The sequence below is a fragment of the Hirundo rustica genome, chromosome 12 (assembly GCF_015227805.2).
Source record: "Hirundo rustica isolate bHirRus1 chromosome 12, bHirRus1.pri.v3, whole genome shotgun sequence".
Taxonomy (NCBI): domain Eukaryota; kingdom Metazoa; phylum Chordata; class Aves; order Passeriformes; family Hirundinidae; genus Hirundo; species Hirundo rustica.
In genome coordinates this window covers 1251938-1275329 of record NC_053461.1, presented here as the reverse complement: position 1 = coordinate 1275329, position 23392 = coordinate 1251938, and the positions used below count along the sequence as shown (strand labels likewise).

Sequence of the window (23392 nt, the reverse complement as noted above, 5' to 3'; positions counted from 1 at the left end):
AGACACCCCAAAATCCCACCCTGGGCATCCCTGGGAGCTGCTGCAGCTCTGGCAGCCCTGGGGCTGTGCCCGTTCCCTGGGGAGCCTGGGCAGTGCCAGCACCCTGTGGGGTAGAGCCTTGCCCTGAGGTCCAGCCCGAGCCTGCCCTGGCACAGCTCCAGCCGTGCCCTGGGCGCTGTCCCTGGTCAGACAGGAGAGGTCTGTGCCCATCCCTCCCCTTCTCCAGTGTCACGGGATACTCGGCGTTAGCAACAGCACAGAACTGCTCTATTGCCACAAACAGGACTGGCACACGAGAACTTCAACAGCAATTTATCTTAAATATATATATATATATATATATATATATATATATATATATATATAAAAAATAAAAAGTTGCTGTTGTTAAATAAGAAGCGTCCTGATGGAGACCAATTCTTGTGTCCAGTCTCCTGTAAGTTTACTCTTCCAGCAACTCCAATTTGTCAGTTTCTCCGTTTCCCTCCTGAAAATCACTCCCAGTAAACATCTAGGCTTCAGCTTGCACCAGTGTCAAACAGGTAGAGAGGAACCGAAGAGTTCAACAGCCACAACAACAAAACCAAAAGGAGAATCTGAGGAAATGCTTCGAAACCACTCTGGCACTTGGACAAGCGTTTTAAACAAACCCCACTAAACAAAAACTCCAAACAAACAAACCAACCAACCAACCAACCATAAAACACCCCCACGATCCCCTCCCCAAAAAGCCACAAAAATTTTAGCGCTGTTTAAAAAATATGCAGAGAAAAACCAAACCCCTAAGCCTCGACCTGAGGCTCTTTTCCATGTGGACCTATCTAGTTCCCCAAGTGCCTGGATAATAAGCTATATTTAGGGATCTATAGAAGCTATATTTAGGGGTTCTGGTTTTACTCATTATCACTGTGCAGCTACAGAAGTGCCTTGCATCTTCTTAGCAAACTGCTTTGTGTAAGTTTAATTAAATGAAATTAGAAATATATTTGAGTGAGAGCCGGCAGTTCCTTTAGTGAAGTAAAGAAATCAGTGGGTTGTGCTCAAACAGGGTCACGCTTTGTGTGGTATTTCCCTAAAAACACCTTGGACAGGACAGGGTGGGTGGTGGGAACGACCAGACCATGAGAAAAGCAACTCGCAGGAAACAAAAGCGCTTGATTTGGGCCTTTAGAAAATTAATTTCTTGTGAAGTTTCTCCCCTTTCCTTGTGCCACCTGCACTTATCTGCTGGGATTTCTTTCAGAGCTGGTGCCTCCCAAGCAAACACAACTGGATATCAGTGAGAAGCAACATCACCCCTCAATAACATGGAAAGCTGCCGAATTCAAGCCTGTTTTTCTTACTGGACTCATATTCCCTTGGGCTTCGTTAGCTCGGCAATTTTCAAGTCACTGATGCCATCACGGTGAGGATATTTAGATTTTCTTCTCCAAAATCTTTCATCCCCAGCTCTCCAGGGCAGTTTTATCTAAAGAGGAACTGAGGGAAGGCCCTGGAGACCCAGTGGCTGCTGGTGAGCCCCGACCTCCTGCCTTGGGTTTGGTACTGCCAGCATGGCAACGGGAAATCCTTCTTCCTTTGTTTCCACAGAAAAAATGGCAAGAGGGGAAAATAAATAAATAAATAAATAAATTAAAACAAACAAACAAACAAACAAAACAAAAAAAAACCTGAAAGAAGAAAAGAAACCGAGTTTTTCCCATTGTAACATTTTTGTGTCTGGTTTTTTGTGGTTTTTTTTTTTTTTTTTTTTTTTTAAATTTAAGAAAAAAAAGAAGGATAAAAGGAAGAAGAAGAAAAAAAATGGTAACATCCCATAACCAAGGCCAGCTATTCCCAGGATCAAGGAAAAAGGGGAAAGGCAGCCCAAGACAAGTGAGATGCCAGCCACAGACTTGATCCTGAAGCGAGACTTTTCAGGAAACTGACCCTTTGTCTGCTCACATTGCAAAGCAATTCCTCTCTCACCACCATATCCTTCCCAGAAACAACAACAACAACAAAAATTCCTATTTATCACCTTAATTATCTACTTCCAAGCAGTGGGCTCGGAGCATAGGAGCCGTGTACCCATGGATATCCTGACAGCATCCAAGGCTGATTATCCCACCCTGCTGCAGAGAAAATGCTAATGAGGACTTTTGCAAATGAAAAGCCCCACGCTCTCACCACGTTCTTCATTTTCACTTGTCTTCCAGAGGAAAACAACAAAGGAAATTAAAGCTTCATCTCACGCTCAGCCGGGATATAGAGCTGGCTCTTTCAGAGAGGCATTTACCCAAACCTTTGACTTAGAATTCCCAGGCCTAACACAAGCAGGGATTTTTGGATGTGCTGCAGCTCCAGCACTGGAGCCGTGAGCAGTTTGCTGAGAATATCTGCAGTCGCTCAGAGCTCAGCCTCTGGCAAGGCTTTCAAAAAACAGCCACGAAAGAAAGGGAAATCGAACGTTGCACCGCCTCCTTCTTTAGGGGTGGTTTTCTTGCCAGCCCCTGGAGCTGGGAGGCTGCAGGAAAAGAATCCACTGAGGGATAAAATAACCCCAGCACGAAGCCGGTGCCCGCTGGAGTTCCTGGTGAACTGCTTCCAAAAGCTGGGCAGAGCAGGAAAATTGACTTGTCTGGTGACAACCTTTCCCAGATCACTGATATTGAACTCCTGTTATGTACTTAGTTAATCTTTCAGAGTGATATGCCAGGAACGCTCCGGAAAAATATTTCCCTTCCCCAGGAAAACGGCGTGTCCCCCCGTTTAGGTGGAGCGCAGAAGTTGCAGCACTAAAATTGTTTTCCACAGGTCTTTCAAGACTCCAGGGTGAAATACTCCACTGGCCACACACAGAAAGTTCCCGGCAGCCATTCGTGTACCGTGGAGCCCGGGAATTTCACGGAGCCAGACAGCGTGGATCCCGTGTTCATCCCTGACACCCCGCACACAGCACATGACAAAGTGGGGGATACAGAGCAGGGCTACAAACCAAGGGCTTGGGCAAGCAAAGAGGTGCTGAACTCTTCCTGGGGGGTTTGAGGACACCCCAGCACACAAAGCTCCGGGGGCACTCGAGTGCAGGAAGCAGCCTCCACATCAAAGCTGGGGGGGAAACTCCTGGGCTGCTCAAAGAATAAGGCAAAATTTGATGTTCAAGGCTCTGGCAAAGCAGATGTGCCTCCCTGCCCCTCGCAGGCACCCCTGGGTACCACCCCTGGAGCATCCCTGCCCCACCAGGGCAGGGGGAAGAGCTCACACAGAGCTTGGGGACACCCCGGGGACACCCCGAGGCGTTGGTGACAAGCTCTGCAGAGATGCCCAGAGAGTCAGGACATAAATCAAGGTCCTCCCCTTCCATCTTGACTTGAAGGTCAGCTCTGCTGCCTAGAAACCTTCCAGAAACTCCGAACAAAGCTCTCAGAGTTCTGCACTCCCCCACGGGTGAATTCCAATCGCCATCTGATCCTGCCCTTTATTTCTGGTTATTAAAGCCACTCAGCTGCCAAAGCATCCGTGGAGAGGGGCAGGAAGAACTTTGCTGTTCTCTTAACCCTGGCTGTCCCTCCTGCACATCTGTCCCTCCTGCACATCTGTCCCTGGCTGATCAATTCGCTGCACAAGATGACAAATCCCCCCCCCAGATATCTGCAGAGCTCAAACATTTCAATGTTTGCAACAGGCTCATTTGGAACAGGCTGGGCAGTTCAACCCTCCAGAAGGGCCACGTTAAAATTTAGATATTAGGCAACAAAATATTTTCAGATGCCAGCTGAAAGCTGACAGAGGCCGACTCAAAATATCCAGAATAAACCCTGTGCAGGCTATGAAGGGAATTGTGCCACCCAATATACCCACACGTAAAATAGGCCAATTTTTACATGTTTTCCTCTTTAGAATGGACAGAAGCAAATTTTTCATGTCAACTTTTACTCTTTCCAGCACTGAGCCGTTCACTGAGGGGAAACATCCTTTGTGATGGGGACAGGAAATTTGTGAGCAGAATGCAGAAAAGAGCACCCTGACTAGGAGACACTTGACAGGACACTGGGTGGGGCCGTGTTAATTGGTAACATCCCATTTTCTCGGCTGTTCAGAGGCCAATTTGCTCAATGGGTTCATGAGAACACATCCAGTAACAAGAAGCCTTCCGTTACCTTTCACTGTACTTAAAAAATAATGGCCTTAATTCTGTCTAATTACAGCTCCAGAACAGGCTGGTCTGACCTGCTGAAGTGGACTAGGTATCACGTGCTCTTCCCTCTCTGACTATTTAACAGTACGAAAAAAAAAAAAATCACACTTTTATCTGAAAAAAATCTCAACAGTTTCCTTCAGATTTTTTAAACTTCACAAAATTATTCCATCTGTAGTTAAAGAGCGGCGGTTTTACATCCTTGCCTGGTAACCCCCAGGAATTATTTCAGCCCAGTCCTCAGCATTCAGAAGGATTTGCTGCGTGCATCTCTAATTCTTCCATATTCCTCACTAATACCCTCCCCTCCCATGGGAAAAAGAATGCTCAATGAAAAAAAACCAAACCAAAACAAAAAACCCCACATTGTAATAAAATCTATTTCCAGCCTGCAGTAAAGGTGGCAGCAATACCTGGCTCTGGTAAATCACACAGCAGCAGCACCAAGCTCTTGTTAGAATAAATAGGCAGAGGAGCAGGGCAGGGGGAAGTTGGGATTTTTCCCTGCATTGTCCTGCCAGACAAAGGCCCAGTGTTCCCATCCCACCGGGAACGGGACAAAAGTACAGTGGGGACTGAACGTGGCCAGTGCTGAGGACAAAGGGAATATCACAGCACGGGGGGTGGCTGCTGGGAAGTGGTAACAAGGCAAATGCTTCACTTGCAGAAGAGTTTTACACTGGATAACAACAGAAGATTAATTACAGAGGAGCCTTAATCTGAATAAGGTTAAACAGAGCAGCTCCCACCGTTGTGCTCAAGCAAGGTTCAAATGACATCATGTGGGAAGAAGTCACATCCTCAACCCAGATCATCTCCAAAGGAAAGCTCGTACCAAACCTGCTGCCAGTCTGGGAGGGAGAGAGGGACCCTGCCCCAGCCTTCTCAAAGGAAGTCTGTGCCTTTGATGCACTTTTCAGCGTGCAGGGATGAGAATAAAGGATGCCAGGCACCCATTTGATATGCAGTGTTAACAGGGCCGAGCATTTCTTTCTAAATGGAGTGATCAAAGTAAAATCGCAGTTCTGGCAGTGCCTCCTGCGACAGAGCTCTCTGAAGGGAGGGTGCTTTCATCAGAATGCTGAGCAACAGAAACACGAGTGGCATCTCCACACAGCTGTCCCCCAGAGCGGCACAGACCTGCCAGGACAGGAGGACAGGGCGCATACTGGCACCAGGAAGGGTACAAAAATCTGAGAGGGAGCTGGTTTGTGCACAGACACACCCTTCTGCCCCTCCGAGAACAAACCCAGGCTTTGAAGCCAGAGCTGAATCTCAAGTTGGAAATACTGGAAAAGAGCAAATGACCCACTCTTGGGAATATCCAGCTCTTAGGTCAGCGCCTTGGCTGGCTGTGCGTGGCAGGACAAAGTTGTGAGACGTGCAGCCGGTGCAGAACAGGGCATTTCTGGCACTTCAAACCTACAGCTACCATTGCTACAGTACCTGAGTGGGTCAGTGGAGACGCTGCTTCCCGTTTCCAGCGAGGTCCTGAGGTGACAGCAAAAGAATGAAATCATAAAGCATTAAAGTACAAGCCAAATTAAAAGCAGGAACTATTCAAAAACTCTATGTCCTTAAATATCAACGATTTTACATTCTCATCCTTCTCACTGACATTTCAGAGTACTTAGCATGCCATTAAACATGAGAGTAAACAAAAATCCCCAAACAAAAAACCCATTCCTCGATTAGAGAAGGGGGAATTAGAGAAACATTTGTCTGGGTAAGTCACAACCTGCTCCATTTTCAATATTCTAAAAGCACTCCACCCTTCTGTATCTAAGTGAGTGACTTTTACACTCTGGGGCTTTCTGCTCTCTGCCCAAAAAGGCAAAGTGGAGTTGTCCTGCAGAATTATTGCAGCACAGAGTTCAGGTAATTGTAAGGACTGGGGAAATTCTCTCAGTATGTGGATTTTTGAGCTGCAGTATCTAACGTGCAGCGTGGTGTAATTACCCTTGCTCTCTCTGAGTATGACTCCAGGTTTATTATAATAATAATATATATATAACATAGAGTTATATTTTTAAGGTGAAGCCAGATTTTTTTTTTCCACAGGCTGTAATAAAGCATCAGCCAAAGCCCCATCGTTTTTAAATGGTTGCTTGCACTCATCCATTTCTATCCCTTACACAAATGGCCACAGATCAACCTTTGCTCCCAGAGCCATAAACACGTGCAGTCTGTGGAGGTTCATAAAATACACATTAGACCCGCATTAATTACATTTACAGTGGCCACTCATAAATCAACGGCAAATCTTTCCTTTGGATCCCAAGATTCCTAATTTGCTGACAAAAATAAGCAGGGTGCTGTGAAGGGGGGAGGCCATAAAAGCAGCGAGAATTAGCTGTACAGAAATGGAAACAAACCATGTTGTCCAAAGAGCTTTCAAATAGCTTTGGGGAGTTGATTTGTTGGCTGCCCCAGCTCGGGATTTGTGAACAATGCCCAATTTTGAGGGCGTGCCTCACGTAAGGCGGCTTTGCTTTGGTTTGCCCACGGAAAAGGGAGAACTTCATTTACTCATAATCAAGTTTCCCGCTTCCCTCCCGTGCCGTGGAGGTGCCAGCCTGCTCAATAAGCGGGGCTTTTTTGCCTTGCTTTTAACCCAGCAGAAAAACCCTGCCGTGAGCAGTGGTTTTGGCCCTGGGTGCTATGGATGAACACTTCTCAGACAGCGCCTTTGTGCAGGAGGGATGTGCCCTGCATGCCGAGGAGATGCTAATGAGCAGTGATTAGCCCCAAGCCCAGCACCCCCTGATGGCACCCAGCACTCCCGACCTCGGGCACTCCTTGCACAACTCCCAGGAGCGGGATTGGAGCTTCCTCAGGGATCCTGGAGCCGGGCATCGCAGGTACTCCCCAGCACCCGCTTGTATTTCTGTATTTTCCCAGCCAGGAAAAGCACGGCTCCCAGCAAAAACACCCCTCTCATAAACCACGAGGCTGGGACAGACCTTGTATTTCTGTATTTTCCCAGCCAGGAAAAGCACGGCTCCCAGCAAAAACACCCCTCTCATAAACCACGAGGCTGGGACAGACCCCCAGGATGGGTCCAGCCCTCACCCTGACACTGCCAGGTCCATGGAAGCATCAGCACCACATCCAGATGTTTCCTGGTGGGTGCTGATCCCAGCACCGCCCAGAGCAGCCTGTCAGCCCTTCCAGGGGAGAAACCCTTCCTAAAATCCACTGCTGCCACTCCTACGTGGTTTTCTAGGTGAAGATCAGATAGAGGAGCAGCAGCAAAGGCAGGAAAAGCTTCTGGAGCTGATGATGTGGAGAAATTCCCCAGATGAGACAGATCCCCACACTGTGGGGAGAAATGTGGGAAACAAGCCCTACAAAGGAGGGCTACACCCCCGAATTGTTATAGCCCAGCCTTTCTACCTGGCCACCCACCCCCAGGCTCAAGCTGGCGCTGTGGAAAACCTCTGACAACACCAAAACTAACGTTTAGTGGCCACAAAAAACCCCAGCAGCAACAGGAGAAATCAAGTTTAAATTCTACCCAAAGATCTGGATTTAGAGTATGGAAAGTTAGTTAATTCTTATTGAATTTACAGAACAGTATAATCACATCACTGCTTCCCTTCTTTCTTTCCAGCTAAAATCCCATTCAAGTCTTTTGGTTTCTTTCCAAACTGCTCAGAGGTGGAAAGTTAATTTAAAATATAAAAATAACCCAGATTCCGAACACAATGTCATTAAAGCTGCAGCAAAGCAAGTATCTCATTGCACACGGGGGTCATTTCAGGAATGATAAAAATATATCTCATTTAGGTTACTTCAAAATAAGGTTTGTTCCTTTTACTTTGCTTTTTAACAAATTAACTGGGCAGGAAAATAAAATACTGCACTGCTGTGAAGAAAGTGAGCAGGAAGGTCTGACAATCCTGTTTATTCCTAATGGGCTCAGGACATTTGTAACCCAGAAAGAAGCACAGACAATATCTAATTATTGAAGCCATTATATCTCCTAATTGAAGCCATTAAAAAGATATTGTTAAATATAACAGACTTTTCCATATACGTAAAATTTCCACCAGTATTAATAAAGATATATTAAAGAGTTCCCCAAGTACCATTAACTGCAGAACTATGTCCAGGGCTTAGCGTGAAAATTGAGCAGAGACAGAGCAGGAAGTGCAGGACTGCCTGGAATTATCAGGGAATGCTCCAAAGCACCCTGGAGGCTGCTCTGAAGCTCCTGTTTGTTCCCCTGGAGTTTGCAAGGTCCTCCCAGGTGGGCAGTGGAGGGAATCTGCCCCGGTTCCACCCAGCTGAAACATCTCCTCCTTGTCATGCGCATTCCTGACATTTCAGGGAGTGCTGGCATGAACTGTGACTAAACTGGGCACACAGTGGGACTATGAGACCTGCAAAATGTGTGTAATTGTTGGTAATACCAACTGCTTTCAAGGCTAAAAGGGTTACCCAAAGAATGGATATCCACAGCTCCTGGATGAGGAGCTTGCCCGGAGCTCCCGTCTGTGTCCATCAGCACAGCGAGCGTGGCCACCCCGCTTCTGCAGTGAAAATACAGATATGTCCAGGAAACCATTGGCCTGAAATGCAGACAGTAGGCTTTGGGTACCCCCAGAGAAAAACTGTAAACACAATTCTGGTCAAGAGTTCTGTCCTGGAGCACAAAACAAGGCCACAGGCTCCAACTCTTGTTATTGGCACTGTGTGGTGAGCAAGAGAGCGTTCCCAGCAACGGGGTGTCTAAAAGATCTTGTTCACCATGCTTTAGCAGGCTGGAGGGAAACACACAATTAGCTCTCGGCATCTTGAGCCACGGTACAAAGCCCTGGTTTAATTTGCTTTTTTTGTGGTGAAAGAACCCGGGTTTTTGTAAATCCAAAAATCAGCATAACCGAAGGTTATTTTGGAATTATCCGAGATGGGGCTCCTCGTGCTGCGTGACGGAGGGAGGGCAGGGAATGCTCACTGGGGAAGTGAAAACCTCCAGTGGTGTTTTGCTCGCTGTGGCAGCGCACAAGGAGAGTTGTTGATCTGGGGCTGCTCGTGGAGCCCTTCAGCTCCTGCCTCCCCTGAGGAGCAGTGACAGTGGGGGTCACCAGGATCTGGAAGATGTCCCTGTGACTGCTGCAAGCCCCAGGGTGTGACAGAGCCGCCCAGAGCTGTGCTCTGGCTGCCAGGGATGAACAGGGACAGTCACTCCACTGTGGCCACGCAGCAGCCTTGCTTTTACCCCTCGGGATGGAGGGCAAAGTTCTGGGCAGGTTCTGACTGGGCTGAGTGGATGATCCTGGGGGAGTCCCCACGCTGATGGCTCAGTCCAGCTGCCTTTTCTCCTCAGGGTCCCCTGGGCAGCCTCCACCCTCCGGGCTCAATTTGCCTGGATAATGCTGAGCTGGGGCAGGAAAGTCCCTTCCCATCAGTGCAGATGGCTGAACTGCTTCATTAGCTGCTCACCAGAGGACAGAGGAGACCCCAGCACTGCTCCCTTGCTGCTGGCAGAGCCTACAAACAACCACACAGCACAGGCACGCATCGTGCAAGCAGCCAGAGAAATACCCAGTTCGAGAAAAGCCAAGATATTCCCCTGGCACAGAAACGTGCAGCGGCGACAGATGAAATAACTGCAGCGGAGGCAAACCCCCAGCTTGATCCCAAATAAAGACTGCTTAAATAGATCATCTCTTTGGCTAAGAAGGGAGATTCACTGGGAGCATCAGAGCACAAGGATGTGCTGTCTGCAGCTCCGAGGGGTGGGAGGGGGACAGGCAGCCCTGAGCTCTGTCACAGCCTCGCTGCTTGCAGAGCTGTGGGGCTGCGCCCCTCTCACGGCCAGGGAAGGAATGCAGAACGATACATTAAATATTTAAGACCCTGTCTGGGGTGTTGCTCAGCGAATAATTGCTGCTGCTTGGCACAGTTTCTTCCTAGGAGCTGGCAGCTCACAGAAGAAAGGGAAACCTGCTCGCTGCAGGCTGGTGCTGTGATGCTCCACACGTGCACACGCAAAGGAGGGCTAAATGATTCTTTATACTCCAAAGCGCAGCCTCGCCAAACGGAAATCTTTACCCTGGCTTGAGGAGGGTCTGGCACACCGTGGATCCCAGAGTCAGGGCTCCATTCGGAAGGAAAGCCCAAAGATCCGATCCCAACAGGCAGAGAGGAGAGAAGGCTCATCCTCAGCCAGGACACCCTGTTCCTCAGAGACAAAACTGGAAACCATAACCCAGCCAGCCAAAGAGACTCATCCCTTCACATCCCTCGGCAGGGATCTGCCAAGCCACCAGGGAGGGCTCATTCCCAAAAACCCCCAAAGTGCCTGAGCTCATGGGAGCCAGGGCCTGGCAGGGCAGCTCCTGTCCCACTCCTTCACCTGACCTCCCCAAAAACGGCCCTGAAGGAACAGGACGGGGGAAAACATCACTCGAATGCCCCGGGGCAGAAACTGCTGAGGAGCTTGTTCTGCTGCCAGGGCCGGGAGGGACCTGCTGGAGCTGCGGATCCCCGCGGCGACGCCGCTCCGCCTGCGGCGCCCTGAGCACGCGTGCCGCCGCGGCCTGCAGCAATTAATGCGCCCACATCAGCAGCGGGAGCGAATCCCGGCACTGCCAGGCACCGAGGGCAGGGCAGGGCAGTGCCTGCCCTTCTCCTGTGCCCTGGCACTGCCACGGGCCGCTGCCAGCCCGCACAGACGGACAAACGGCGCGAGGCCGCCCCGCCAGGCCATCGTCCCCTTCCCCGGACACGCTGCCGAAGGGACACGGCACCACGGAGCACAGGCGGGAGCTGCGTTCCAGCAAACCTGTCCCACCCGAGGTCCAAAAAGGGACCAGCCCCGCCCCGGAGCGGAGGCACCCAGCACGGACTGCCAGCCCTCGCTGGGACGCCGGAATTGCGCTTCCAGGGAATGACGCTCTCCTGCTGGGCAGACAATTCCACGGCTGCGCCCAAAGGAGCGGCGCTGCTCACCTCTGCAGGGAAGGGCCTTAAAGGGCACCCTGGGAAATTCCTGCTTCTCATCTTCTCTTCTCGTGCATTTTGTTCCGAATGTTTTAATGAACCGTTTAGACGAGGAAGCATCGAAACACGTGCTTAATGCTGCTCTTGGGAATAAAAAGCTTGCCTTGCTTGGGGCTCGAGTGAATCGCGTTCCCAAAGCTGGGAATGTGCCGAACCCCTTGTTGGGTCTAAAGGAAACCAGCTCCAGGTTGGAAATCTCCCACTGCCCGTCCTCAGAGCACAGCCTGTTCGCCCAGGTCACTCACACAGAAGCGTGCAAAAACACGCATTTTTACACCGTGCTTTCCAAATCAAAATACCATGGCAGCATCTCAAAGAGATTTTAGAGCTGTAAGAAAAGCAATGTCTAGGAAACAGAGCCCAACATGACCCTGAAAGCCAGGAGGAAACAGCCAGGCTCAGCTGGCTTCATTCATTTCAGAACACTCTGCAAAAGTGATGTCGAATTTCTGGGCAGAATTACATTAAATAAAACCCACTGGTGCTTGCAGACTTGGGGGCTGCATTCCTAGAGCAGCCTGCAGGAGTAACAACGGGGGGACCTGGAGAAGTAGAAATGCTGTAATTTCTGTTTTGCAGTAACACACACTGAAAATGGCACTTGAAAAATTAACTCCCAAAAACCGCCACGAGCTAAATTAACTCCAACATCAGCACCTAGAGGTTACTGGCCCTGAGGGTGAGGATTTCACTGCTGTGACTGCCTGGTATTCTGCTGGGTTTTCCAAAGGAGCTGCAAGCCCCAAGCCCTGAACTCTAAGAGAAAGAAAAAAAAAGTAACTTTATCAGAGACCCATCCCAATGACAAGAAGGAGTTTAGAATTTATTATCTGCTGAACATCTACCCAGCATTGTTTTTCAAGGTGCTATCTTGCCAGAGGAACTGATTTCATATTAAAATATTGCAGTGATGTGGTTTTGGCTTTGTTACAAGTGAAGCCCATCGTTTAAACTGCACTTATTCCCAGAGTTACACAAAGATCAGATGCTTATTAACAAGCTTCACTACTATTTGCAGCTCAAATTTAGAACCTTGAAAACAAAACCAACCCCTACATGCAGCATGGGAATTGAGGTTTTCCAAAGAAGGAAGAGAAGGAGCGTTGTGACGGCAGCAGCCAATTGTGTATAACTCAGTTTGAAGACATTAAAGCTTCCAGATCTAAGTTTAATCCCCTGTGAGGCCGAGATCCAGCCTGCTAACGTAATCTGAGAGCTGAAGTGTTTGAAAACATGTTCAACAACACGGTTGGACAAACTTGCTCTCCACCAGGAGCCCTCAGTGGTGTCCCTGGCCAGCAGCAGCTTTCCCTTTCTGCTTGTGTATCTGCACAGAAAGCCATGCTTGTGAGAGCCACAAATCCCTCAGCACTTCCACATCGTGTGAGAGGCTCCTCAATGACTGTGAATGGAGCACTGGGAGTACCTGAGTCAGGCAAACTGCTCTGCTCTGGGTGAGCAAAATCCCAGCAAACAGCCCAGGGAGACACCCTGCACCATTCCCCAGGCCAGGACCCACCCAGGGACCACAAACTTCCCAAGCATCCTCCCGTTTGAGATCACCCTGCTGAAAAACAACAGGAAACAAAGGCTGGTGAGTAAAGCCGGGCTGGAGGTGTAATTTGTGTTTGAATCTCTCGTGTCCTTTTGCCGTCACTGTCCTCCAAAAGCAGCTCCCAGCAGCTCTGTGCAAGCAATGCAGAGGAGGATAAAAACCTCCCCAAGGTGAACACAGGATGAACACACCCCAGGTGCCCACACTACACCACATCCTAAGAGAGAGGCTTGCAGGAGCACCACGTGAGCCTGTTCCTGTTGGTGAAGGTGGATTTAAGCACAATGTGACAGCTCCTGCTGGCACTCAGGGGTGGCTCAGGGACACACCCCACTCCACTTTCGCCCTGGTTTTTAGGACAAAGGTTTGTTTCTCACCTTCCCCTCACCAGAGCCCCTACATGCCCAGCTCAGAGTGGGAGCTGAGGCACGTCTGCAGCTGGAGCAGCTCCCTGGATCCCACAGGAACAGGAGCCTGTTCCCCCTGGCACACCCACAGGCAGCAGGAGCCCAGCCTGCACTGCCAGGGCTCGTTTATCACCTGCCATGACAAAGCCATTGCCTCCTGCAGCTCTCCACAACCACCAGCATTGCCACTGCAGAGCCCACATCACTCCCACCCCATTCCAGTACACCCACTCCCAATCAAGGAATATTCCCCTGCACGCCAGGGCTGCCCTTCTGATCAGCCAGCACTTCACAGAAGCAGCACATTGCAAGGTACTGTGCATCAATGAGCATCCCTCTTTTGTCTCCCAGGAAATGTACACAGTCACACACGCTGCTCAGTGGATTCAAAGACCCACAATCCATATGCTGCTCCCCTGTTCTTCAGCAAAGCTGCATTTATTGTCTCAATCCCATCACTCCTCCAAAGGAAAATGGACAGAGATATTTCAGATGAGCAGATTCAATGGCTTAAATGCCAGTATGCTCTATCAGTCTGTCAGAGGTTATGATGATTCTTTTAAAGACAGAAAACAACCTCGTTATCACTCCACATGCACGGTCAATGTTTCAGTGATCCTACTCCTCCGCAGGCTCAAGCCTACAGGCTGAAAGCAGGGTTGGAATTTTTTTAAAAGCATCATTGCCCTCTGGAAGCAGAGGCTTACAAACCTAAGTTAAATAACAGGCAATCAGCAAGCTAGCACAGAATCCAAACCCAAACCCAACCAGAGCTAGGTCAGCAGCTCTCTGGCCAAACAACAGAACGCGGGGGCAGTGGAGTGTGTGCTGGGAAAGGGATGGGCAACTGCAGAGCAGCTCCTCAGCTGAAAGGAAACAGGATTTTCCAGCTAACTGGCAGTTAAATTTATCAATTTACAGTAAAAACAGTTTTCACTGCCCTGAATTTTGATACTAGGAGGAGCCAGCTGAAACCACAATGAAAGGACCACGAGATTTACACAATTCCGTACTCATCCTAAATTCCAGAATTTGCAGTGGAACACTTCGGGGTGCCTTTGCACTCAGGACAACTCGTGCAGCTTCAGTGCAAACCCAGAAATCAGGATGTGCAGCCCCAGATGCATCCAAAGGTTCTGGCTGCCCTCTGGAAGCAGCTGGATGCGTTTTGTTTGGGGGCCAACCACACCTGGAAAATGCTCTGCGTTTATACAAACACACACAGGGCTGAAATTCCTTGGGAAAAGCCCTCAAAACACAAAGAACGTGGAAGGAAAATGTCAAAGTAAGCTTTAAACGAGTCTGCCTCAGTTTTGCTCAAAGGCAATTTCATAATTTAATTTTTCCACCCCGGAGAATCAGATGGAAGAAACTCCCGGAAGGAACCTGCACATCTGCAGCTCCAGTTTTGACCTCCACAGCCCCACATCTCCCACCCCAGGTTACAGACAAAGCATCTTACATGGACACTGACAAAAAACTGCCTCCCTAAGGTACCTGGGCTGTCTGCAGGGGGGCTGAGTGCCTGAAAGACAGGTCCTGAAATGACACTTGAAAGCCAAGCTCAGCATTCATTTGGCCTCATCTGGAACAAAGTCACAGACCTCCTGCTGCTCCATTACACACCTGAGCCTTTGCCCCCCTCCGTGGCTCTTTGATCATCCTTTGGTCTTGGATGAAAAACATCTAATGAGTCGATAACGCCTATTTGTTGTTTTCAGCATTACTGCTAAAAGCAGTGGCTGTTTCCTCACCTCAGCCCTGGCCATTTCCTTCCCCCCAGGCACTGGAGTCCTCCAGGCACAGGAAAGGGGGATAAAACACCCAGGGAAGGGAGATAAACACCCAGGGAAGGGAGATAAACACCCAGGGAAGGGGGATAAACACCCAGGGAATGGGAATAAACACCCAGGGAATGGGGATAAACACCCAGGGAATGGGGATAAATACCCAGAGAATGGGGATAAACACCCAGGGAAGGAAGATAAAACACCCAGGGATAGGGGATAAACACCCAGGAAAGGGAGATCGACCCAAGGACAACTCCTGTCCACACCTCCCTTGGAATCCAGCATAAAATTAAGCACAGAACTTTCAGCGAGCTCCCTCGAATCAAAAAGAACCCTTTGAAGAGATGACTGGATACTAAAGTCATGCAGAATGTGCTGGTGGGCTCCTGAAGAGCTCTAGGCACGTGGAGAGCACCTCAAGCCCGGGCTGGATAGCTGAGAGTGGTGGGCACAAGTTGCATTTTATCTTCTTTCTGCCAGAGTTGAGATTAAATACATGAGATGGTGTTTCCTGTTTATCAATAAACAAGAAATAAACAACTTCTCAGATGTTTATTAATTCTTATCTGTATCACAGTCTCACAAGTTGTGAGTTCTACAGCACTTGGAGCTAGCAAACTAAAAATGGCTCCCATCTCTCTCTCTGCAAGGCCTTTTAAGCACAAACTGTCCAGTTAAGAAATGACACCTGAATTATTGTTACTTTTAACCCAAGAACCAACCACCCCTGGCCCGCAATGCGGATTTTTCTACCCAGTTACAAAATCCCACCCAGACCCATGAAGAAGATGAAAAAGAAGGACTAAACCTCCATCTTGCTATATATATATAGATATAGATATAGATATAGATATATAAAAAACTATATTCTAAACCCTCAAACTCGGAGTTTTGCACCCTGTGCTGTCACACACTTTTATTTAACTCCACACCCCCAATCCCAGTGCTGTCACTCAGTTTTGGAAGCGTTTTCCACGGCCTCAGGTCAATGCAGCGTTTGCTGGGGGGTCAGTGCCCGGCAGCACAGACACCCCGAAATTCTCAGCACCCGGGGCTCCAACAGGCACAGCTGAGGGTCACCCCAACAAAGGATCAGGGTGGCTTTAATCAGAGCACCAGGACCCCAAAACCAAACCCAAACAGAGCCCAAACCAAAGCGGTTTGTCACGGCCATCTGCCACGGCCGGGGCTGGCAGAGACAGCTCCTGATTAATGACAGCTCCTTGGGTGACAGAGGAAAATGATCTGAGGAACATTTCCTGATCGAGATTAATTATCTCACCACCCCAGCCCCTGGCAAAAGCGTGTCGTAAAGCAGCAATTACAACTAATTGAATCCTCCGTAAAAATGGATTTAATTGAAGGGAGCAAGATGGATTTCAACGTTATCTCGTTTTCAGGTGTGCAATGCTCCAGTGACTGGCTTGGGGAAAAAAAAAATTCCGAGGTGAATCAGATGTGACACACTTTCTTTAGGATAAAATGCTTACATTAACGGGTCATAAACTGGGTTGATTTTCTGCATTTGTTCTAGGAATGCATCTGCCAAAGATCATTAAAGGTCAAAGAGCACACAAATACATAAAAAAAAAGTTAAATATTTGGATGGGCATGGAACAGGAAGCACCAGGAATTAGAAAGGGACATATTTTCATTATATTGTTTTGCACTTTTTCACTTGAGTATGGGAAGTAAACATAAATCAAAGGAACAGCTTTTGTTTTTTTGAAACTCCAGCTTCCCAGCTTGTTTAGCAAATCGAGATAATTATTTTCAAATCTCAGGTCTGAAGGGAAAGCAGCAACACCTGCTTTTTACAGAAACGACCGAGCTGAAGCATTAATGGCGCAGAAATAAAGGTGTTGCTGGGCTCACAGAGGGGGTGTGGAAGCCTCCCACAGCCGCCCCTTTATTTCACAGACCCTTTAACACCAAACGTTTGCTCTGCACTCTGCTGAGGAGCCAGAAGGTGTGGGGTGAGGCAGCCTGGCAAGGGAAGGTGCCCCTGCCCAGGGCACAGGAGGATTTTTAAGGTCCCTTCCAGCCCAACCCACGCTGTGACTCCGTTTCATTCCACACCAGCTGCACAGCTGCTCTCCCCCCCGACCCTGGAGCCTCCTGCTGCTCACACCAAAGCCGAGGTGCTCTGAGGAGTCCCTCCCATCCCCAAGAAGGTCCCCAGGGTCCCTCTGTGGGGTCAGTGACTGGACGTGTCCGGGTCAGGGGAGGGACCCGGGGCTGAGGCACGAAAGGTCAGCTCCAGACACGGCCAGAAAAACTCTCCCTGAACTCATTGCTGGCATTTCTCCTGGTGGACGCACTCGGTGCAGCTCTGGCTCTCCTCATCCACCCATTTGTGGCAGCTCTGCACAAGGAGAGATCCCTCATTCCAGGGAGGAACTGGACCCTGGAGCCCTGAGCTCCCTGCCAGCACCCTGGGCTCATTCTGAACCCCAGAGCCCTTCCCTCTGCCAGAAGGGCGAGGGGATAAACACCCAGGAAATGGGATAAACACTCAGGGAATAGCATAAAACACCCTGGGATTGGGATAAAACACTAAGGGAATGGGATAAACACCCAGGGAATGAGATAAAACACCCTGGGATTGGGATAAAACACTCAGGGATCGGGATAAACACCCAGGGAATGGGATAAAATACCCAGGGAATGGGATAAAACACCCAGGGATCGGGATAAACACCCTGGGAATGGGATAAAACACCCAGGAGATGAGATAAAACAGCCAGGAAGAGGGATAAAACACCCAGGGAATGGGAATAAACACCCAGGGAATGGGAAGAAACACCCAGGGATCGGGATAAACACCCTGGGAATGGGATAAAACACCCAGAGATTGGGATAAAACGCCCAGGGAATATATATATCCGTATATCTCTCTATATATCCATAGATATCCTGTGCCCAGCGTTCGCAGGGTGCAGAGGCACACGGGGCTGGTTTCCTCCCTCGGCAGCTCCAGGGACTGAGCCAGGCAGGAGCGATTTACCGGGAAAGCTTTGGGAAGGCTGCATTGGAGCTCCCTCTAGTCCCCACGCCAGGAAATAGTCAATTATTGCAAAAAAAATTCCGCCTCGAAAGAATCCTGCCACCACCCGCCCGCAATGCTGCGATCCCGACAGCGAGAGCTCCCGCAGGGGTTTGGATGTGAATTTTTGGGGTCGGATTTCCGGAGAACTCCCCGCTCCCTACCAGTATTCCAGGTGAAAAAGGAACTGGTGCTGCACATCAGAAAGGTCCCATTTGGCAAACAAATATTCCAGAAGACAATAATTATTCCAGAACGCAATAACTATTCCACAATACAATAACTATTCCAGAATATAATAACTATTCCAGAATGCAATAAATATTCCAGAATGCAATAAATATTCCACAATACAAATGCCCCCCTTGCACAGCTGTGTTCCAGAGGGGGCTCAGCCTTTCCAAACTGGGAATTCCAAGCAGCCAAGCCCCCACCTCTTGCCAGCGACTGTCCCAGTGCTGCTCCACTCCCAGGGGCGGCATTGCCCAAGCAGGGAGCTGCCTCGCCCATAAATTCCTTTATAATTCAAACTCCTCCCGAATCCTGAGCTGCCGGGAATGGGGGCAATCTCTGTTCCACAACACAGCTGCTGCCTTGGCTAAGGGAGCATCTTAAAACCATCCCAAAACCTTTAAAATCTTAAAATCTCGACTGCAGCTGTGTTGAGATCTACACCCTGCTGCATTTCCCGGGGATTATTTCTTCTACATTACGCAGTATTTTCTTTCAGCGAAGTTAAAATCTGCTTTGGGAGATGAATCTCTTCATTTATCTCAGTTAATCTGGTGTGGTTTTTTTTTTTTTTGCTCCATCTAGTGGTGCACAAAAATCCATCCTTTTCCAGCCCAGAGTGTCCACACGCTGCTCTGAGCTGATTTAGTGACTTCCCACCGTTGATAACGGAGAGAAAATAATGCAAGCGCAGGAAATAACAGCAAGGCAGTGGTTACTCTGCAAAGCTGCAGTCTCACCCACCTGTTTCAGGCAGAACCACCCAGGAACTGAATATGTTTGCAAAGGAGAACTCCAGACTGCAGAAGAAAACCAAACCAGCCTGATCCTGAATGGTGCCTAAAGGTGCCCAAGGAGAAATTCCCCATCTGAACTCCCCCAAAGCAGCAGCTCTTTTTCAGCCCTCTGAGTTCATGGAAGGAGGAAATAAAGAAAAAAAGAAGAAGAAAAAGCCATTTCTGCTTTGCCTCCCATCCCAAAATGCACAATAAGACAGTCTTCACTCTCTGCAAAACCAGTGCAAATTCACCCAGGAATGGGAACTTTTCTGCTGGCACCTTTCTCTGTTTTATAATGACATGCAGCATCTCAGGTCATCTGCTTCTAACTCTGGTTAACCAAGGGAGCCCCTACCAGCCTCTGCTGCTCAGCCCAGGGATGCACTGCATGTTTTATTCAGCCAGCCATGATTTATTCAGAGAGGAAAATGTTTACTCCTGCATTTCTGGCCTGCACTGCACCAGGGAAGGTCAGCTCTGTGTATGCTCCTGAGGAGAAAACGCCACAATCCAGGGAGACTACAGCTCCAAACTCAAACTGTTCCCAACCCCAGCAACCCCTAAGGAGCCCTATTTCCCCTCCACTGGAAAATGACTGGATGGAAACACCCCATGCCAGCGTCCTGGGACAGCCAGTGACAGCCAGCAGGCTTTGCCTTCCTTATCTCCTGAGACTCGTCATTAGCTGCAGCCACTTTTGGGATAATCACCCGCTGCCTCTTCAGGCTGGGGGTTTAATTTGCAGGGTGAAATCAGTCGTGCTTCTCCGCTTTCCTTCGCACAAATAGATAAAAGGTACTCATTGGAAGATTGGACAAACCTTCCCCTCTGCAAGGGGATAATTACAGTGCTCCAGAGTTCAGCTCACTGAGGAGAGAGTGGTAATCACTGTTTATGCCTGGGAGGGAGATAAGCAAATCAAAATATCCGAAATTCCTCCTCTTCCTACCTTTGGGAAGCAGCTCTGAGAAACTCTATAATTACAGAGTAAAAGACCCAAATGGCGAGCTGTGTTCAAACATTTCCCTGCTTTGCCCTGCCCAGTAAACATCAGAGCACTTCCAGGGATATAATAAACAGCAGTCATCCACTACACTGTTTTCTGCATACATTATTTTGACATTTTACAGAGGGAACGAGCGTCCTTAATGTATATTGTGATGAGGAGTGTTTCAGAAACGTGTGAAACCAAGAACATTCAATACCAAAGAACAGCAGCAGCCACAGAGCATGAGCAGTAACAGTGCAGAAAAACTTGCAAAATCACGAAGGCAGGTTATTCTTGTGCCAGCAAATCCCTCCCCAGGCCTGGGACACTGCAGTCACAGGCAAGGCAAGCACAAGGAAACATTTCACAGCAAGGACAGAGACAGCGGATCAAACCTCACAGAAAAGCAAATAACCTGTACTCTGCTTTTAGAGAGACTCCTCTGGGGGGAAAAAAGCACATTGTAAAGATGAGAGAGAGCCTCAAGCTGCCTTCACTGCTCTTCCCTCCTTGATCCTGGTGATTCTCCTTTTATCCCATCCTCAGAGCCACGCACAAGTACAAATAAATACCGGCTTTCCACCCTACATCAAGGCACCTCTGCCTTCACTCGAGCCCCAGACAGCGATATTTTACCTCATCATAGCAACTACAGGTTTAAGAATCTTTTCCCCCCTCTCCAGTCCTTCTTTCCAACAGGTTTCAGGGCAGTAAATGCCACTGCAGAGAAATTCTGTTCCCTGGTACATCTGCTTGCACTGGTTAAGTTTGGAAGACCCAACCAGCAGAAGTTCTCTGGGTTTTTTACATTATTTCAGAGCCACAGGATGTGTCTGGAAAGGTGTCACCAACCAAGAGCCTTGCGGGCAGTGGGAACTGGGACAGCCATGGACACAGTCTCATTCACCCAGCTGCAGGCTCATTCCTCCAGGGACAGCCTGGCACACTGCTTGGAGAGAAACGTTTCCACTGGTGAGGAAACGAGCACACGAGCAGTGCTCTGGTCCTGTGGTCGATCCAAGGGGCCAAGGAAAGGAGAAGACAGAGCTCAGAGCAGCTTGGGATGGAGGCAGACACAGAGAGAGGCTCTGCTGCCACCACAGAGATGTGCTGGCTCCTCAGCACCAGGGAAAGGAAGAAGGGTTCATCTCTGGGCTGTAACATCCACAGAGCGTGCTGGTGTTTGCCCAGCCTCGAAACAAACTCCAAACAGCCCTATGGAGACTCTCACAACAGCTGTGGGAGAGAAAAAACCCCCTTGGGCCGCGCCCTCCACACCCCACACACAGCAACAGAACTCACACTACACCTCAGGACTTACGGTAGCGTTTATTTTAGTTCAAAATAAACGGTGCACTTTAGGAATCTGGGTTTGGTGGTTTGGTTTTTTTTACAGCTGGCGTGTGTTCTCAGCACTGGGCAGGAGGAGAGAGCTGTGGGGAGGCCCGGAGAGGAGGCATTGCTCAAACTGGCAGCACGGGGGTCCCACGGCATCCGTGCAGTGCCAGTCCTGGCACACCAGAAAGGGAGGAGAGGAGAGATGGGCTGGGCAGGTGGAGGAGCGCTGACTGCACCCAGCGACCCCCAGCTCCGCTGTCATCTCGAGGATGGGCTGCTAGACCCCGAAGGTGGGCAGCAGAACTGGTGCAGGACATTATCTTCCCTGCCGAGGAAGGGGAGGGGGCAAGAAAGAGAAGAGACAGAGGAAGAGAATCACAGGGAACAGCATTAGGAAAATTCAGCGTGAAATCCGTTTGCTTTTGTTCTCAAATCCACAAACACGGTGAGCTGTCTGTGAGCACCGCCCAGTTTACCCATTTCCACCTCAGAGACAGGACTCTCCAGAAAGGGAAGAACAGCCCAGCGAGCCAAGGCCAACGCTGATGACATAAACTCTGAGAAAAACACTGCTTTGAAAGGGCCCCTTCTGGTTTTCCCATTAGAAAAATCACATTAGGCAGTCAAATACGTACCCAGCCTAATGTGGCCACGGCCCCTTCGTTTTCCCACAAGGTCTTTTCAGCGCCCAGGTTCTGCTGGGAACGCAGAACAGCTGCCTCCCCCTTCTGCAGGTGGCTCACACAGAAATCCCGGCGGTGACCAGCCCTGCTCCCCAGTCCCCCACCCTCCCAGGGGCCAGGAGAGCTCTGTCTCCAGGAGGAGTTGCCAGCATCATGAATGGTGCCACCAGGCAGGAGCAGTTTGGAATACCCACATCTGTAATGCTGTGAGTGCTTTATGGCAGGGAAGGGGATGCTGGAGGCTCCAGCCACTTCTGAACCAGCGACACAACCACGAGGGGCCACTTCCCTTCGAGGAGAGAACAAGGCTAAGGGAGGAGGGATGGAAAGGAACACAATGAGGGAAGGAAAAACGAGAAAATCCCGAACCAAATTTCAGGCTGCCCTGCCCGTTCTCCCGACTGTGCTCGGGAGCACGATCCACCCTTTGCACTCCCTGCGTCACGCAGGCATCGAGTGGAAAATTACAAGCGTTACTCTAATTCTGCCAGCTTTCCTTTGCCATAGGGTGTGAGCACAGACGCCTTATGTAATCAGCTGAACCTCACACTGACTTAGGGCAGGATTTGGTCACAGTTTGGACCCGGTTTGCTCTGTCCATCTGCATCCTGCCTCTCTGGGCGACGTGCTGCTGGTCTGGGCCGTGCTGCTCTCGCTCCTTTGCTCAGTTTGAAAGTTAAAATACCACCAAGCTTTTACATCTCTGCGTGTTCTAGAGGGTGCTTAAACGTGCTGAGGTATACAGCCGGGCAGCTGCAGTTAGAAATTAGATCCCTATTCAACATTCTTTGGGTAGAAAATGTCAATGAAGAGCCATATCAGTTCTAAAAAGAATTCTGAAGTGCAGCTCCTTCAGATATGTCTTCACCCGGGACTGAGCACTGACTGGAAGCTAGCACAGGACCAGGGATTCTGCTGCAGGGGCTGGGATGTCTCTCAAGGTGTTTGTAGGGAGGACACAAGAAGCATTTCCTCTGTGTCTCAGGGAAGGGTACAGCACCCAGCAGTGGGGAAAAAGAAACTGAGAGTTGCAGAGTTCATTTATCTATAAAAGAGGTATTTTCCATTTTAGGGGTATAAGCTATTTCCCAGTTTTCCCTGGCTGTGCTGGCCAGTTCAAGAATTCCCACTGTGCTCTGGAGAAGAGTTAAGGAAAACCAAACCACTCTACTGCATGATAGAAGCATCTGAAAGCTCAGCATCGTTGCAGGGGGAGCCTCTGTGTTAACCAGTTACGGTGGCAAAACAGCTCCAAGGCCTCCCAGGGGCTCAGACAGAAAGAAATAGCACAATCAATCCTTCTATCATCGTCCACACAGTGGTTTGTTGCATGTAAGCCAACATTACCTGGTGAAACAAAGATTCCACATTAAAATTTCACACA

General features: G+C 49.3%; 1 protein-coding gene across 5 annotated transcripts in view; it reads right to left on the bottom strand.

Moving 5' to 3' along the window:
* IQSEC1 (IQ motif and Sec7 domain ArfGEF 1) overlaps positions 1 to 23392 on the bottom strand; it is a 266555-nt gene that overhangs the window by 127701 nt on the left and 115462 nt on the right. For 2 of the 5 annotated variants that reach the window (XM_040076675.2, XM_058422301.1), the window contains one exon: positions 5627 to 5671. The exons of the other annotated variants lie outside the window; for them this stretch is intronic. In XM_040076675.2, coding sequence (XP_039932609.1) covers positions 5627 to 5671 — 45 coding nt within the window. Of the gene's footprint in view, positions 1 to 5626; positions 5672 to 23392 lie in introns of those variants that run through there. 5 annotated transcript variants of the gene reach the window in all.